A 15,209-nucleotide genomic window follows, 5' to 3' on the forward strand; every position below is an offset into this window, starting at 1 on the left:
CTGTAGTCCCAGCTACTTGGGAGGCTGAGGCAGGAGAATGGCGTGAACCCGGGAGGCGGAGCTTGCAGTGAGCAGAGATGGCACCACTGCACCCCAGACTGGGCGACACAGCGAGACTCCGTCTCAAAAAAAAAAAAATACAAAAAAAAATTTAGCTTGTCTTGGTGGACACCTGTGGTCTCAGCTACCTGGGATGCTGAGGCAAGAGAGTCACTTAAGCCCAGGAGGCAGAGATTGCAGTGAGCTAAGATCAAGTCACTGCACTCCAACCTGGGCAACAGAGTGAGACTCTGTTTCAAAAAAATAAGATGTAATAAAATAATAATGTCAATGCACACCCCAGAACTTCATCTAGCTTGTTCACCATTATGTTCCCAGTGCAGTGATGCAATCATGGCTCACTGCAGCCTCAAACTCCTGGGCTCAAGCAATCCTCCCACCTCAGCCTCCTGAGTAGCTGGGACCACAGGCATGCACCACCATGTCCAGCTAATTTTTGTATTTTTAGTAGAGACAGGGTCTTGCCATGCTGCCCAAGCTGATCTTGAACTCCTGGCCTAAGCGAACCTCATGCTTTGTCCTCCAAAAGTGCTGGGATTACAGGTATGAGCCACCTCGCCCAGCCAAAACCTTTTTTTTGGAGATGGCGTCTTACTCTGTTGCCCAGGCTGGAGTGCAATGGTGCGATCTTGGCTCACTGAAACCTCCGCCTCCTGGGTTCAAGCAACTCTCCTACCTCAGCCTTCGGAGTAGCTGAGATTACAGGCATGCGCCACAACGCCAGGCTAATTTTTGTATTTTTAGTAGAGACGGGGTTTTGCTGTGTTGGCCAGGCTGGTCTTGAATTCCTGACCTCAGGTGATCTGCCTGCCTCGACCTCCCAAAGTGCTGGGATTACAGATATGAGCCACCTTGCCCAGCCAAAACCTTTTTTTTTTTTTTTTTTTTTTAAAATCTCAGATCCTGAGAATGACCCTATGAGGTAGGTATAATGTAATTTTCATCTCATGAATGAGGTTCAGAGAAGTCAGGTGACTTGCCCAGGGCCACACAGCTAGTGGGCAGAGAGCTGGGATTTGAGCTGGAGTGTGCCCATAGCCTTTCCGTATACCCTGCCTGTCTCTTGAGTGTGCCCCATAACCCCAGCCTCACCTGGTGGTGGCAGATGTGGCCTCCCCACTGAGGTCTTCTCTGTGACATCCCACAGCCCTTATCCTTACCCGTGGACACATTCAGGCTGTTGTCCAGAGAGCCTGGCTGTAATTTGAGTCTCACCAAGCGGGGGGTGACGGCGTAGGTGGGCGGGTGACAGCCAGGGCAGGGAAATTTGCCCAGACATTGGTACACAACAGCCTGGCAACCCGTGTGGCCCCGAGGAAGCTGGGAGCCTTCGGGGTGCATCCCCGAGTCTGGGCTCTGGTTCACGCCATGGGCAACAAGCAGACAGTCTTCACACATGAGCAGCTGGAAGCATATCAGGTAGAGGGGGACAGGATGGGTCCTCAGTGGGTTTGACAACTTTGGTTCCGTGGTCTGGGAAATGGGAACAGAATCCCTTCATCCGGATGTACCGTCCGCCTGGGTTCCTGGTTCAGCTCTGTGTGTGGCAGCGTCAGGCCATCTGTGTGAGTGTGGGGTAGAGGGAGGAGGCCGTGGGAGGAGGCCCCAGAGGCAGGGTTCCTGTTAAGACAACACCTCTCTCCGCAGGACTGCACGTTTTTCACAAGGAAGGAGATCATGAGGTCAGTCCAGGGAGGAAGGGAGAGAAGACCTGGAAAAATGACCTTCTATTCATTGCTGGAGGATATTTGCAATTTGGTGTGTGTGTGTGTGTGTGTGTGTGTGTGTGTAAGTGGTCTTTCTTTCTCTTTCTTTCTTTCTTTTTCTTTATTTCCTTTCTCTCTCTCTCTCTATATATATATATACATATATATATATCTTTCTCTCTCTCTCTCTCTCTCTCCCTCTCTCCCTCCCTCCCTCCCTTCCTCTCTTCCTTCTTTTCTTTTTTTTTTGAGACAGGGTCTCTCTCTGTTGCCTAGGCTGGAGTGCAGTGGTGCAATCACGGCTCATTGCAGCCTCGATCTCCCAAGGTCAGGTGATCCTCCCACCTCAGCCTCTCGACTAGCTAGGACCGCTGGTGCGAGCCACCACGCGCACCTCATTTTTGTATTTTTTTGTAGAGAAGGGGGTCTCACTATGTTGCCCAGGCTGGTCTTAAACCCTTGGGCTCAAGCGATCCGCCTGCCTCAGCCACCCAAAGTGCTGGGATTACAGGTGTGAGCCACTGTGCCCAACTGGTATTTCCAATTTGTTGGTACTCAAATGGGGAAGGGGGGCAGGTGTGGTCAGTGGACAGAGGCAGAGATGGAAAAGTTGAGAAGTCACATCTTGTCACATTGTCCCAGTCTCTAGGCTGATGAGCTTGGGCTTTCTCCCAAGGGTGGCAGGGAGCCGTGGAACATGCACGAGCAGGGGAGAGACCATCAGCACGTTAGAAAGATTCTCCTGAGGCTGGGCGTGGTGGCTCATGCCTGCAATCCCAGCACTTTGGGAGGACAAGGTGGGTGGATCACCTGAGGTCAGGAGTTTAAGATCAGCCTGGTCAACACGGTGAAACCCCGTCTCTGCTAATAATACAAAAATCAGCTGGGCGAGGTGGTGGGTGCCTGTAATCCCAGCTACTCAGGAGGCTGAGGCAGGAGAATCGCTTGAACCTGGGAGGTGGAGGTTGCAGTGAGCCGAGATCACGCCACTGCGCTCCAGCCTGGGTGACAGAGCAAGACTCTGTCTCAAAAAAGCAAAATGAAAGATAAAGATTCTCCTGAGACTGGGACTTGAGGCTGGGAGCCCAGGTGCAAAGTCCAGAGCCCACTCTGCGTTGTGGGCTTGGCATTAAGGTGAGGGTGTGAGGAGGTGGCCCAAGGCTGCTGTAGGTCCCTGGCGTGACCCAGCACGATGGACACAGATGAGTATCCCACATCATCACTCTGCCTGTGGGGCCATTGTCCAGGGGCCCCGACCCATGAACTTGGAGCTGTGAAACCCAAGCTGGCCAGGGTTCGGCTGCAGCGTGATCGGGGCCAAGGCCCCAATTGTGTAGTAAAAGGACATCCATTATTGATGGCCACACCTTTTACTAGTGAGCCCCATTGTCTGGGTGAGGACAGCTTGCAGGGTCACCTTGGCCATCACGATCAAATTACTGATGGGGAAACTGAGGCTCAGGCAGGGCGGGGCTGACCCCGGGCTGAAGGGTAGATGCACAGAGCCCCAAGGTGGTTGAAGTCTGACATTTCGTCTGTCCCAAGCTTCTTGCTTATCAGATAGAATAACCAGGGCACAGAGAGGGAGAGGAGAGGAACATGCTCAGAGCCACACAGAAACCTAAACCCAGGGTATTCCCTGAGGGGACCCCGACAGGGAACTGAGTGGTCAGGATGAAAGTTCTAGGTCTCCCCACCCTACCTTCATTGAGTTCCTAGTCATCATATGACCTAGGGACTCATGTCTCTCTCAGAGACAGTCCCTAGCAGCTTGGGGACCTCAGACCCACCAAGGATGGTCTCTGCAAGGCTGCTGCTCAGCCCTAATGAAGGTATGGTGTCACCAGGTGAGGGCATCTGAGTGGAGAACTGGTCTTACAATCTAGATAGTGTGTGTGGTATTCAGTTATTTGCAAAATGTCTTTTGTCTGCCCTTTAGAAAAGATGTGAATATTAGCTGTTTGTCTCTGCTCTGCCCCATGGAGGAAACCTTCCTTTTTTTTTCTTTCTTTCTTTTTTTTTTTTTTTTTTTTTTGAGACAGAGTCTCATTCTTGTTGCCCAGGCTGGAGTGCAGTGGCACGATCTCGGCTCACTGCAACCTCCAACTCCCAGGTTCAAGTGATTCTCCTGCCTCAGCCTCCCGAGTAGTAGGGATTACAGGCACCTGCCGCCATGCCCAGCTAATTTTTTGTATTTTTAGTAGAGATGCAGTTTCACCATGTTGGCCAGGCTGGTCTCCAACTCCTGACCTCTGGTGATCCACCCACCCCAGCCTCCCAAAGTGCTGAGATTACAGGCGTGAGCCACTGCACCCGGCCCCTTCCTCCCATTATGAGGAGAGGAAGGGAAGGTATGAAAGTGAAGTATCTTTGGAGGCAGGGTCTTGCTGATAACATGACAATATCCAGAGATGTGTGGATCATATAGGATTCTCTGAATGCTTGCTGTGATCTGGCCATGAGCACCCTCCCTTCTCCCAACTGCATCTGCCTTATAAGCTCCTACTCATGCTTCAAAGCCCAGCACCAATGTCCCCTCTTCCAGGAACCCTCTTCTCCTCCCTAGCTTGCTTTCCCCAGTCCAGTCTCCCTTTGTCCTGTGGCTCTCTCTGCACCTTGGCCCTGCCCCCAGGGAGGTAGGGGTGCCTGTATCGGGCTCTGTATGCTTCAGGTCCAGGCCCAGGGCTGAGGGTTCTTGGGGACCCAGTATCCCTCGGTGTGCAGTGAGCATCTGTGAATGTGAAAGAGAAGGGACTTGGCCGGGTGCGGTGGCTCACGCCTGTAGTCCCAGCACTTTGGGAGGCCGAGGCAGCTGGATCACCTGAGGTCAGGAGTTTGAGACCAGCCTGACCAACATGGTAAAACCCCATCTCTACTAAAAATACAAAAGAATTAGCCGGGCGTGGCAGGGTGCACCTGTAATCCCAGCTACTTGGGAGGCTGAGGCAGGAGAATTGCTTGAACCCAGGAGGCAGAGGTTACAGTGAGCCGAAATTGCGCCACTGCACTCCAGCCTGGGCAACAGTCTCAAAAAACGAAGAAGGGACAAGCCTCTTGCCTGCTCCCTGCTCCCAGCCTTTCTCAGCTTTTTCCTCCCCACATCAGGCTCTTCTATCGCTACCAGGACCTGGCCCCGCAGCTCGTGCCCCTTGACTATACCACCTGCCCCGATGTGAAGGTGCCCTACGAGCTTATTGGCAGCATGCCCGAGCTGAAGGTATGCCCAGGCCATGGGACAAACAGGGGAAAAAATAGTAGAGATGTCTCTCGTTGCATTCCTCTGAAGTCGGTGCTGCAGTTATCCCCATTTTAAAGATAAGAAAACTGAGGCTCAGAGAGGTTAAGACACTTGTTCATGGTCACACAGCTACAATGTGACAGAGACAGGGTTAAAACCCAGAGTTGGCCGGTGTGGTGGCTCAAGCCTGTAATCCCAGCACTTTGGGAGGCCGAGACGGGTGGATCACCTGGGGTCAGGGGTTCAAGACCAGCCTGGCCAACGTGGTGAAACTCCGTCTCTACTAAAAATACAAAAATTAGCTGGGCGTGGTAGTGCACACCTGTAATCCCAGCTACTAGGGAGACTGAGGCAGGAGAACTTAAACTCAGGAGGTGGAGGTTGCAGTGAGCAGAGATCTAGCCACAGTACTCCAACCTGGGTGACAGAGTGAGACTCTGTCTCAAAAAACAAACAAACAAACAAACAAAAAACACCCAGAATTGGGAGGATGAAACAAGATAACACAGGTAACAAATTCAGTACAGGGTGTGTTGTGTATCAAGTACTCAGAGAACGTTAGTTCTTCTTGTAACAGGAGCTGCTAAATGCAGGTTTTATCAGCAGGATGTTTGACACATGGTTTGTGCCTCCAAGGGGAACTTGGGGGTTGAGTAACTGACTGTGAGTAGGGTTGATTTTATTGCAAGTGACAAAAACCTTATTTGAGAGGGACAGAATGGATTGGATCAAAATGGATTGCCCCTGAACAACAACAAAAAAATCTAGAGGCAGGGACAGTGTCAGGTACAGCTGGAACCAGGGCCTCTGATGATGTTCTCAGGAATCTCCCCCCATCTCTCGGCTCCTCCCAGGAAGAGGTTTCAGTCTAAGGCAGCCTCACTTCTTGAGGCTGTGAAGGGACCTCTCAGCCACTCAGCTTTAGCTTCTGTGAGCTTTGCAAGCAGCAGTAATCAGGTCCCCTCCCTCCCGATTTTTCAGAAAAATGTCCCAGGTCAGCCTCTGATTGGCTAGCTTGAGTCACATGCCCATCACAGAGCCAATCACTGTTGCCAGGTGAATGGAACTCTCTGATTGGCCTTGCCTGGGTCACATGGCTGCTCCAAGAGGTGGAAGTTAGGGCAAGGTTGCTCAGATCACAGGGGTGGAGGGTGGAGTTGTCCAAAGTCCTGTCCAGGGACCATGGGAGGGAGTGGGTCTTGATGGAGGGTACTTGGAGGTTCCCAGAAAGTGGGTGTTGATAGTGAGACCACATGGACCCCCAGAGACCTTGGGGGGCAGAGGATGGCCTCCCAGCTTCCTTTCTGTCCCCAGGACAACCCCTTCCGCCAGAGGATCGCCCAGGTCTTCTCTGAGGATGGGGATGGCCACATGACCCTGGACAACTTTTTGGACATGTTTTCCGTGATGAGTGAAATGGCTCCCCGCGACCTCAAGGCTTACTATGCTTTTAAAATTTATGGTGCGTGCATGGCCCTGGGGTTGGGGAGCATGGGGATGGGGTGGGGAGTGGGAACTGGGTGGGTGGCACCCACATCACAAATATCTCCCCAGGGGTTTTGAGGCCCTGTGTGGCCCTGTCCTCCACCCCACTCCAATGCCTCCCCACCTCATTTATTTGCTAACTCTATTCCAGCCACATGGGCCTTGCTGTTCCTCAAACACAGTCTTTGGCCTCTGGGCCTTTGCCTCTGCTGAACCCTCTGCCTAGAACACCTTTCGCCTTGCTCCTTATTTATTTATTTATTTTTAGTTTTTATTTTTTTGAGATGGAGTTTTGCTCTTTTTGCCCAGGCTAGAGTGCAGTGGCTCAATCTTGGCTCACTGCAATCTCCGCCTCCCAGGTTCAAGTGATTCTCCTGCCTCAGCCTTCTGAGTAGCTGGGATTACAGGCACGTGCCATCACGCCTGGCTAATTTTTGTATTTTTAGTAGAAACGGGGTTTTGCCATGTTGGCCAGGCTGGTCTCGAACCCTTGACCTCAGGTGATCCGCCTGCCTCGGCCTCCCAAAGTGCTGGGATTACAGATGTGAGCCACCGTGCCCAGCTCCCCTGGCTCCTTCTTACCCTTGAAGTCTAGGTCGAAAGTAGGCCTCTCCCCATTCATCCCCCATCCCACCATCCTATTTCTCTTCTAGAACCAGGCAATGCTGCTTAATTTCTTGTTCCTTGACCAGTTCACTTCTTATTGACTTTGTCCCTGAGAAGACTCAAAGGTACCGACAGTATCTATTTTGCTCACCACCTGTCATCTGAGCCTGGCTCAGTAAATACTTGTTGAATGACTGAATGAAAGAAAACAGTTATCTTAGTGCCTGGCATCTTGTGTGCACTCAGTAAATACTTGTTTTTTTGTTTCTTTTGTTGTTTTTGAGACAAAGTCTTGCTCTGTCCCCCAGACTGGAGTGCAGTGATGCAATCTCAGCTCACTGCAACCTCCGTCTTCCGGGTTCAAGCGATTCTCTTGCCTCAGCCTCCTGAGTAGCTGGGATTGATTACAGGTGCCTGCCACCACGCCTAATTTTTTGTATTTTTAGTAGAGACGGGGTTTCACCATGTTGGCCAGATTGGTCTCGAACTCCTGACCTCAGGTGATCCACCTGCCTCTCGGCCTCCCAAAGTGCTGGGATTACAGGCATGAGCCACTGCGCCCAGCCAAATTTTTGTATTTTTAGGCCAGATTGGTCTCGAACTCCTGACCTCAGGTGATCCACCTGCCTCTCGGCCTCCCAAAGTGCTGGGATTACAGGCATGAGCCACTGCGCCCAGCCAAATTTTTGTATTTTTAGTAGAGATGGGGTTTCACCATGTTGGCCAGGCTGGTCTTGAACTCCTGACCTCAAGTGATCCACCCACCTCGGCTTCCCAAAGTGGCAGGATTACAGGCACAAGCCACCGTGCCCTGCCACCATAATACTTTTTGTGTGATGCAGGGACTGAGACTAGGAAATAATACTTTTTGAGTACATGAAAAATAGTTATCATGGTGCCCAACACATAGTAGGTGCTCAGTAAATACTTGTTGCATGAATGAATGAATGAAAAAGTTATCAGAGTGCCTGGCACACAGTAGACAATAAATACTTGTTGAGTGAGTGAATAAAAGAGTATGGTGCCCAACATGTAGTAGGTGCTCAATAAATACTTGCTGAATGGATGAATGAATGAATAAATGAAAAAGTTATTACAGTGCCTGGTGCACAGTAAGCACTTAAAAAGTACTTTTTGAGTGAGTAGATGAAAAATAGTTATCACAGTGCCCAGTACACAGTAGGCACTCAATAAGTACTTGTTGAGTGAGTGAATGAATGAAAAACAATTATGGTGCTCGATAACATAGTAGGTGTTCAATAAATACTTGAATAAATGAATGAAAGAACTATCACAGTGTTTGGCACATAGTAGGCACTCAATAATTATTTTCATTTTTTATTTATTTATTTTTTTGAGACGGAGTCTCGCTCTGTCGCCAAGGCTGGAGTGCAGTGGTGCAATCTCGACTCACTGCAAGCTCTGCCTCCCAGGTTCACGCCATTCTCCTGCCTCAGCCTCTCTGAGTAGCTGGGACTACAGGCGCCCGCCGCCACGCCCGGTTAATTTTTTTTTTGTATTTTTAGTAGAGACGGGGTTTCACCGTAGTCTTGATCTCCTGACCTCCTGATCCGCCCGCCTCGGCCTCCCAAAGTGCTGGGATTACAAGCGTGAGCCACCGCGCCCGGCCAACTATTTTTATCTATTTATTTAGTTTTTACTGAGACAGAGTCTTGCTCTTGTCGCCCAGGCTGGAGTGCAATGGTGCGATCTCAGATCACTGCAACCTCTACCTCCTGGGTTCAAGCGATTCTCCTGCCTCAGCCTGCCTAGTAGCTGGGATTACAGGCACCTGCACCACGCCCTGCTAATTTTGTACTTTTAGTAGAGATGGGGCTTCACCATGTTGGCCAGGCTGGCCTGGAACTCCTGACCTTAGGTGATTCACCCATCTCGGCCTCCCAAAGTGCTGGGATTACAGGCATGAGCCACTGTGCCGGTCCCATAACTATTTTTTGAATTAGTAAATGAAAAATTATTATCACAGTGCCAGGACACAGTAGGCACTCAGTAAATACTTGTTAAGGGAGTGAATGAATGAAAATTGCACTCAATAAATACTTGTTGAGTGAGTGAGTGAATGAAAATCAGTTACTGTGATGCCTGACACATAGTAGGTGCTCAATAAATACTTGTATGAGTGAATAAAAAAGTTATTACAGTGCCTAGCACACAGCAGGCACTCAACACTTGTAAAAATGAATGAATGAGGCTGGGTGTGGTGGCTCCCACTTGTAATCCTAGCACTTTGGGAGACCGAGGCGGGTGGATCACCTGAGGTCAGGAATTTGAGACTAGCCTGGCCAACATGGGGAATCTCATCTCTACTAAAAATACAAAAATTAGCCGGGCGTGGTGGCGGGCACCTGTAATCCCAGCTACTTGGGAGGCTGAGGCAGGAGAATCGCTTGAACCGGGAGGTGGAGGTTGCAGTGAACCGAGATCGTGCCACTGCACTCCAGCCTGGGCAACAGAGTGAGACTCCGTCTCAAAGAAAAAAAAAAAGAACGAATGAAAAATTCATTGCATAAATACTTGTTGAATGAATGAATGAACTCCCAGCAGATCCCTGCCCAATTTTAAGGCAAGTTCCAGATTTTACAACAGGGTCTTGGGTGCCCTCCCAGGGCCTCAGTTCCTTTTTTTTTGAGATGGAGTTTCACTCTTGCTGCCCAGGCTGGAGTGCAGTGGTGAGATCTTGGCTCACTGCAACCTCCACCTCCCGGGCTCAAGTGATTCTCCTGCCTCAGCCTCCTGAGTAGCTGGGATTACAGGTGCATGCTACCACACCTAGATATATTTGTATTTTTAGTAGAGACGGGGTTTCACCATGTTGGCCAAGCTGGTCTCGAACTCCTGACCTCAGGTGTTCCACCCTCCTCAGCCTCCCAAAGTGTTGGGATTACAGGCATGAACCACCGTGCCCAACCTTAGTTTCCCCTTCTTGTAACATGGGCACAGTATGTGCCCACAGCCGGCCCAGCCCACCTGCCACCTGCTGTCACTCCCCATCCATCCCGCTCTGCAGATTTTAACAACGACAACTACATCTGTGCTTGGGACCTGGAGCAGACGGTGACCAAACTGACTCGGGGGGAGCTGAGCGCCGAGGAGATGAGCCTGGTATGTGAGAAGGTGCTGGATGAGGCTGATGGAGACCATGATGGGCGGCTGTCCCTGGAAGACTTCCAGAACATGATCCTCCGGGCACCAGACTTCCTCAGGTGATGCTCTCCACCACCGCCCACAGTCCATTTGCACATCTGAAGGGGCTTTTACGGAGACAGTTCACAGACTCTGTTTCTGAAAATTCCTCTGTTCATTCTCTCGTGACCCTGGGGAACTTTCTCAATTTCCCCAGTCTCAGTCCCTGCATCTGTAAAATGGGGATAATTAGGGACCCCTTGGGCACCTCTTGCGAGTGGATACACCTCTTTCAGCAAGCAGAATGTGGCTAGACTTCAGCCCTTATTGCCTGAACAGTTTGCAGTGAACAGACTGTGCAACTGTACTTGGCAGCCTTTGGGGAAAATCAGCCCCCACTGCAGGGCAAAATATGGCCAATAGGCCAATCTGACCCAAAGCCTGGTTTTGTACCTGCTGTGAGCTAAGAATGGCTTTTATATTTTCAAAAGATCGAAAAACAATCAAAGAATAATAATATTCCAACCAGGTGAGGTGGTTCATGCCTTTAATCCCAGCACTTTGGGAGGCTAAGTGGGGAGGATCTCTTGAGCCCAGGAGCTTGAGACCAACCTGGGGAACATAAGGAGAGTCCATATCTACAAATAAATAAATAAATAAATAGCCAGGTATGGTGGTGCATGCCTGTAGTCCCAGCTACTTGGGAGGCTGAGGCGGGAGGATTGCTTGAGCCCAGGAGGTCAAGGCCTCAGTGAGCTCAGATTGTGCCATGCACTCCAGCCTGGGTCACAGAGTGAGCTTCTGTCTCAAAAATAAATAAATACATTAAAAATTTTTTTTAATTAAAAAAAAGAAGATTATTCCATGACACGTGACAGTGATACGAAATTCACATTTCTGTGTCCAGCAGTAAAGTTTTATCGGCACACAGCCACACCCATTTGTGTACATTTTGTCTCTGGCTGCTTGTGTGCTTCAACAGCAGAGTTGCGTCATGGTATAAAGTTGAAAACATCAACTATTTGGCCATTTACAGAAAAAGGTTTGCTGAACCCCGAATTAATATATGGAGAAAATTCAGCACAGCTCCTGGCACACAATAGGGTTTAATAAATTGCCGTTGCTATTATTATTTTATAATTTTTAAATTTCACTCTATTTTTTATTTTTTGAATTGACAAATAATGATTGTACATATTCATGGGGTACACAGTGATGTTTCTTTTTGTTTGTTTGTTTGTTTGTTTTGAGACGGAGTCTTGCTCTGTTGCCCAGGCTGGAGTGCAGTGGTGCAATCTCAGCTCACTGCAACCTCCGCCTCCTGGGTTCAAGTGATTCTCCTGCCTCAGCTGGGATTACAGGCACGTGCCACCACGCCCAGCTAATTTTTGTATTTTTAGTAGAGACAGGGTTTTGTCACGTTGGCCAGGCTGGTCTTGAACTCCTGACCTCAAGTGATCCACCTGCTCTGGCCTCCCAGACTGCTGGGAGTACACGCGTGAGCCACCACGCCCAGCCCGTTTGTTTGTTTTGAGACAGGGTCTCACTCAGTGACCCAGACTGCAGTGCATGGTGCAATCGGCTCACTGCAGCCTCCAACTCCTAGGCTCAAGAGATCTCCCACCTCAGCTTCCCAAGTAGCTGGGACTACAGGGCCGAGCGCAGTGGCTCACACCTGTAATCCCAGCATTTTAAGAAGCTGAGGCAGTAGTCTCTACTAAAAATACAAAAATTAGTCTGGGCATGGTGGGGCACACCCCTAGTCCCAGCTACTCGGGAGGCTGAGGCAGGAGAATAACTTGAACCCGAACCCGGGAGGTGGAGGTCACAGTGAGCCACGATTGCGCCACTGTACTCCAGCTTGAGCGAGACTCTGTCTCAAATAAATAAATAAATAAATAAATAAATAAATAAATAAATAAAATAAACCAGGTAGCTGGGACTACAGGTACGTGCCGCTGTGCCTGGCTAATTTTGTTTATTTTATTTTATTAATTAATTTATGTGTTTTATTTTTTCGAGACGGAGTCTCGCTCTGTCACACAGGATGGAGTGCAGTGGCACGATCTCGGCTCACAGCAACCTCCACCTCCCAGGTTCAAGCACTTCTCCCTACCTCAGCCTCCCAAGTATCTGGAATTACAGGCGCCCGCCACCAAGCCCGGTTAATTTTTGTATTTTTTAGTAGAGATGAGGTTTCACCATGTTGGCCAGGCTGGTCTTAAACTTCTGACCTCAGGTGATCTGTCCACCTCGGCCTCCCAAAGTGTTGGGATTACAGGCGTGAGCCATCATGCCCGGCCTGTTTTTGTTTTTATCTATAAGCCGAGACAGTGCTGAAAATGTTGAGACAGGGTCTCACTCTGTTGCCCAGGCTGGAGTGCCGTGGCACAATCATAGCTCACTGCAGCCTCTACCTCTTGGGCTCAAGAGCAATTCTCCCACCTCAGCCTCCTGAGTAGCTGGGAGTACAGGCACACACCACCACGCCTAGCTAATTAAAAACTTTTTTTTTTTTTTTTTTTTTGTAGAGACAAGGTCTTGCTTTGTTGCCCAGGCTGTTCTCAAACTCCTGGCCTCAACTGATCCTCCTGCTTTGGCCTCTCAAAGTCCTGAGATTACAGGGGTGAGTCACCGCATCAGGCCACATAATGGTTTCAATACATATAATGTATGATGAACAGATCAGGGTCATTAGCATATCCGTCATCTCAAACATGTATCATTTATTTGTGTTGAGAACATTCAGTATCCTCCTTCTAGCTATTTGAAACTTTATATCATATGGCAGGGTGTGGTGGCTCATGCCTGTAATCCTAGCACTTTGGGAGGCTAAGGTGGGTGGATTGCTTGAGCACAGGAGGTCAAGACCAGCCTGGACAACATGGTGAAACCCCATCTCTACAAACAAACAAACAAACAACAACAACAAAAATTAGCTGTGAATGGTGGTGCACGCCTGTGGTCCCAACTACTCGGGAGGCTGAGACGGGAGGACCACCTGATCCCAAGGAGGTCGAGGCTGCAGTGAGCTGTGATTGAGGCACTGCACTCCAGGCTGGGTGACAGAGTGAGATCCTGTCTCAAAAAATAAAAAAAGGCCGGGCATGGTGACTCATGTAATTCCAGCACTTTGGGAGGCCAAAGTGGGCGGATCACCTGAGGTCAGGAGTTCGAGGCCAGCCTGGCCAACATGGCGAAACCCCGTCTCTACTAAAAATACAAAAATTAGCCAGGCGTGGTGGCGGGCGCCTATAATCCCAGCTACTTGGGAGGCTGAGGCTGAAGAATCACTTGAACCCTGGTAGGTGGAGGTTGTGGTGAGCCGAGATCACACCACTGTACTCCAGCCTGGGCAACACAACAAGACTCTGTCTCCCCCACTTCCCCCCAAAAAAAGACTGGGCACAGTGGCTCACACCTGTAATCTCAACACTTTGGGAGGCCGAGGTGGGCTGATCACTTGAGATCAGGAGTTCAAGACCAGCCTGGCCAACATGGTGAAACCCCGTTTCTACTGAAAATAGAAAAATTAACTGGGCATGGTGGCGTGCACCTGTAATCCTAGCTACTCGGGAGGCGGAGGCATGAGAATCACTTGAACCCAGGGGGCAGAGGTTGCAGTGAGCCGAGATCACATCACTGCACTCCAGCCTGGGTGACAGAGCGAGACCCTGTCTCAAAAAAAAAAAAAAAAGAATTAAAAAATTAAAGGCATGTGCTCTCAACCCCTGTGGGGGTCCCCCCGCCTAGGGTTGTTTGAGGGGTCCACGTGGCATCCTTCCTGCCTGTCCCAGGGACTTGCCGTGAGCATGTTGGGGGGGGGAGGAAAAGGGGTTGTCCACTCCTTGAAGTCCTTGACTCATTTTCTCTCTGCACACAGCACCTTCCACATCCGAATCTGATGGCACCACAGAGGAGCTGGGCTATAGGAGGGCGGGGTGACCCCTCACCTGCTGTGGACTCTGGTTTCTGAGAATAAACACAAGTCACTGAGTCACACCTGTTTGGAGGACACATTTTTCCACCTTAAAACTGGAAGATGGGAGGGAGGCGGCGTAGAATCTTATCTTTGACTTTGCTGTGTGACCCTGAGTGTGGCCACACCCTCTCTGGGCCACGATCTCTCTGTTTGTACAAGGAGGGAGTGACTCCTAGATCATCTTCACTGTGAAGGCTGGAAATGCCTTGTTGTGGGTGTCTGTGGCGGAGATGAGGTGGTGGGGAGATCGGGCCCATGCTGTCCTACCCCAGGCTTCCCACCCTGAAGGCCAAACCTCACCCTTGACTACTCAAGTTTCTTTTTATCCCTCAAACCCTGAGTCATCAAAGGGACTGAAACTTTTACTCCCGGGCTGATTCATTAGAGCTGCCAAGAGGAGGGGTGGGAATGTCATTCACTGAGGTGGCTGTTGCACTTTACAGTTTATGATGCATCTGCCCCCTAAATGTGACATTGACCCCCTATGACATCCCTGCAGAGTTGGCCGAGGATAATGCCCTCATTTGGAGGGAGCAGAGTGACTTGCCTAAGGCCACCCCACAAGTCATTTGCAGGGGCGAGCTTGAACCCAGGTGCACCTCATACCAGATCCCAGATGTCTGAACCTTGTACATTTGGGGAACCCCACACCGCCTCCACCTGGGGTTGCCCCAGGGCCCCCATCTATGCTCAAGTCAGTCCAAGGAGTAGTCACTCCTGCAACCAATACCAACCCCTAGGGACCTTCCCAGACACCTCCATTGTACAGTATGTCATGTCTAGAGAGCTCACTCCCATCTTAACCCGCTAGTAAATTAAGCAGCTACTGGGCTGGGCACGGTGGCTCAAGCCTGTAACCCCAGCATTTGGGAGGCCGAGGCGGGCAGATTGTCTGAGCCCAAGAATTTGAGACCAGCCTTGGCAACGTGGCGAAACCCTGTCTCTACCAAAAATACAAAAAGTAACTGGATGTGGTGGTGCACGCCTG

General features: G+C 50.2%; 1 protein-coding gene across 2 annotated transcripts; it reads left to right on the top strand.

Annotated features, from left to right (window-relative positions):
* Window positions 1–1,384: 1,384 nt before the first annotated feature.
* On the top strand, window positions 1,385–14,241 carry CIB3 (calcium and integrin binding family member 3). Of its 2 annotated transcripts, XM_003275940.2 has the most exons (6): window positions 1,385–1,479; window positions 1,708–1,742; window positions 4,872–4,983; window positions 6,319–6,466; window positions 10,124–10,319; window positions 14,123–14,241. In XM_003275940.2, exons 1-6 carry the CDS (start codon window positions 1,429–1,431, stop codon window positions 14,142–14,144), a joined length of 564 nt encoding a protein of 187 aa, XP_003275988.1. In that variant the 5' UTR covers window positions 1,385–1,428; the 3' UTR covers window positions 14,145–14,241. The 2 variants fall into 2 exon arrangements, with proteins under 2 accessions (XP_003275988.1, XP_012364989.1); XM_012509535.2 differs by lacking the exons at window positions 1,708–1,742; window positions 4,872–4,983.
* Window positions 14,242–15,209: the final 968 nt, after the last annotated feature.

Source organism: Nomascus leucogenys, chromosome 10 (assembly GCF_006542625.1).
Source record: "Nomascus leucogenys isolate Asia chromosome 10, Asia_NLE_v1, whole genome shotgun sequence".
In the NCBI taxonomy this organism is placed as follows: domain Eukaryota; kingdom Metazoa; phylum Chordata; class Mammalia; order Primates; family Hylobatidae; genus Nomascus; species Nomascus leucogenys.

Coding starts and splice junctions, on each gene's coding strand:
- CIB3 (XM_003275940.2), top strand. CDS start 1,429: ATGGGCAACAAGCAGACAGTCTTCACACATGAGCAGCTGGAAGCATAT. Junction 1,480..1,707: donor AGCAGCTGGAAGCATATCAG/GTAGAGGGGGAC, acceptor CTCTCTCCGCAG/GACTGCACGTTTTTCACAAG. Junction 6,467..10,123: donor CTATGCTTTTAAAATTTATG/GTGCGTGCATGG, acceptor CCCGCTCTGCAG/ATTTTAACAACGACAACTAC.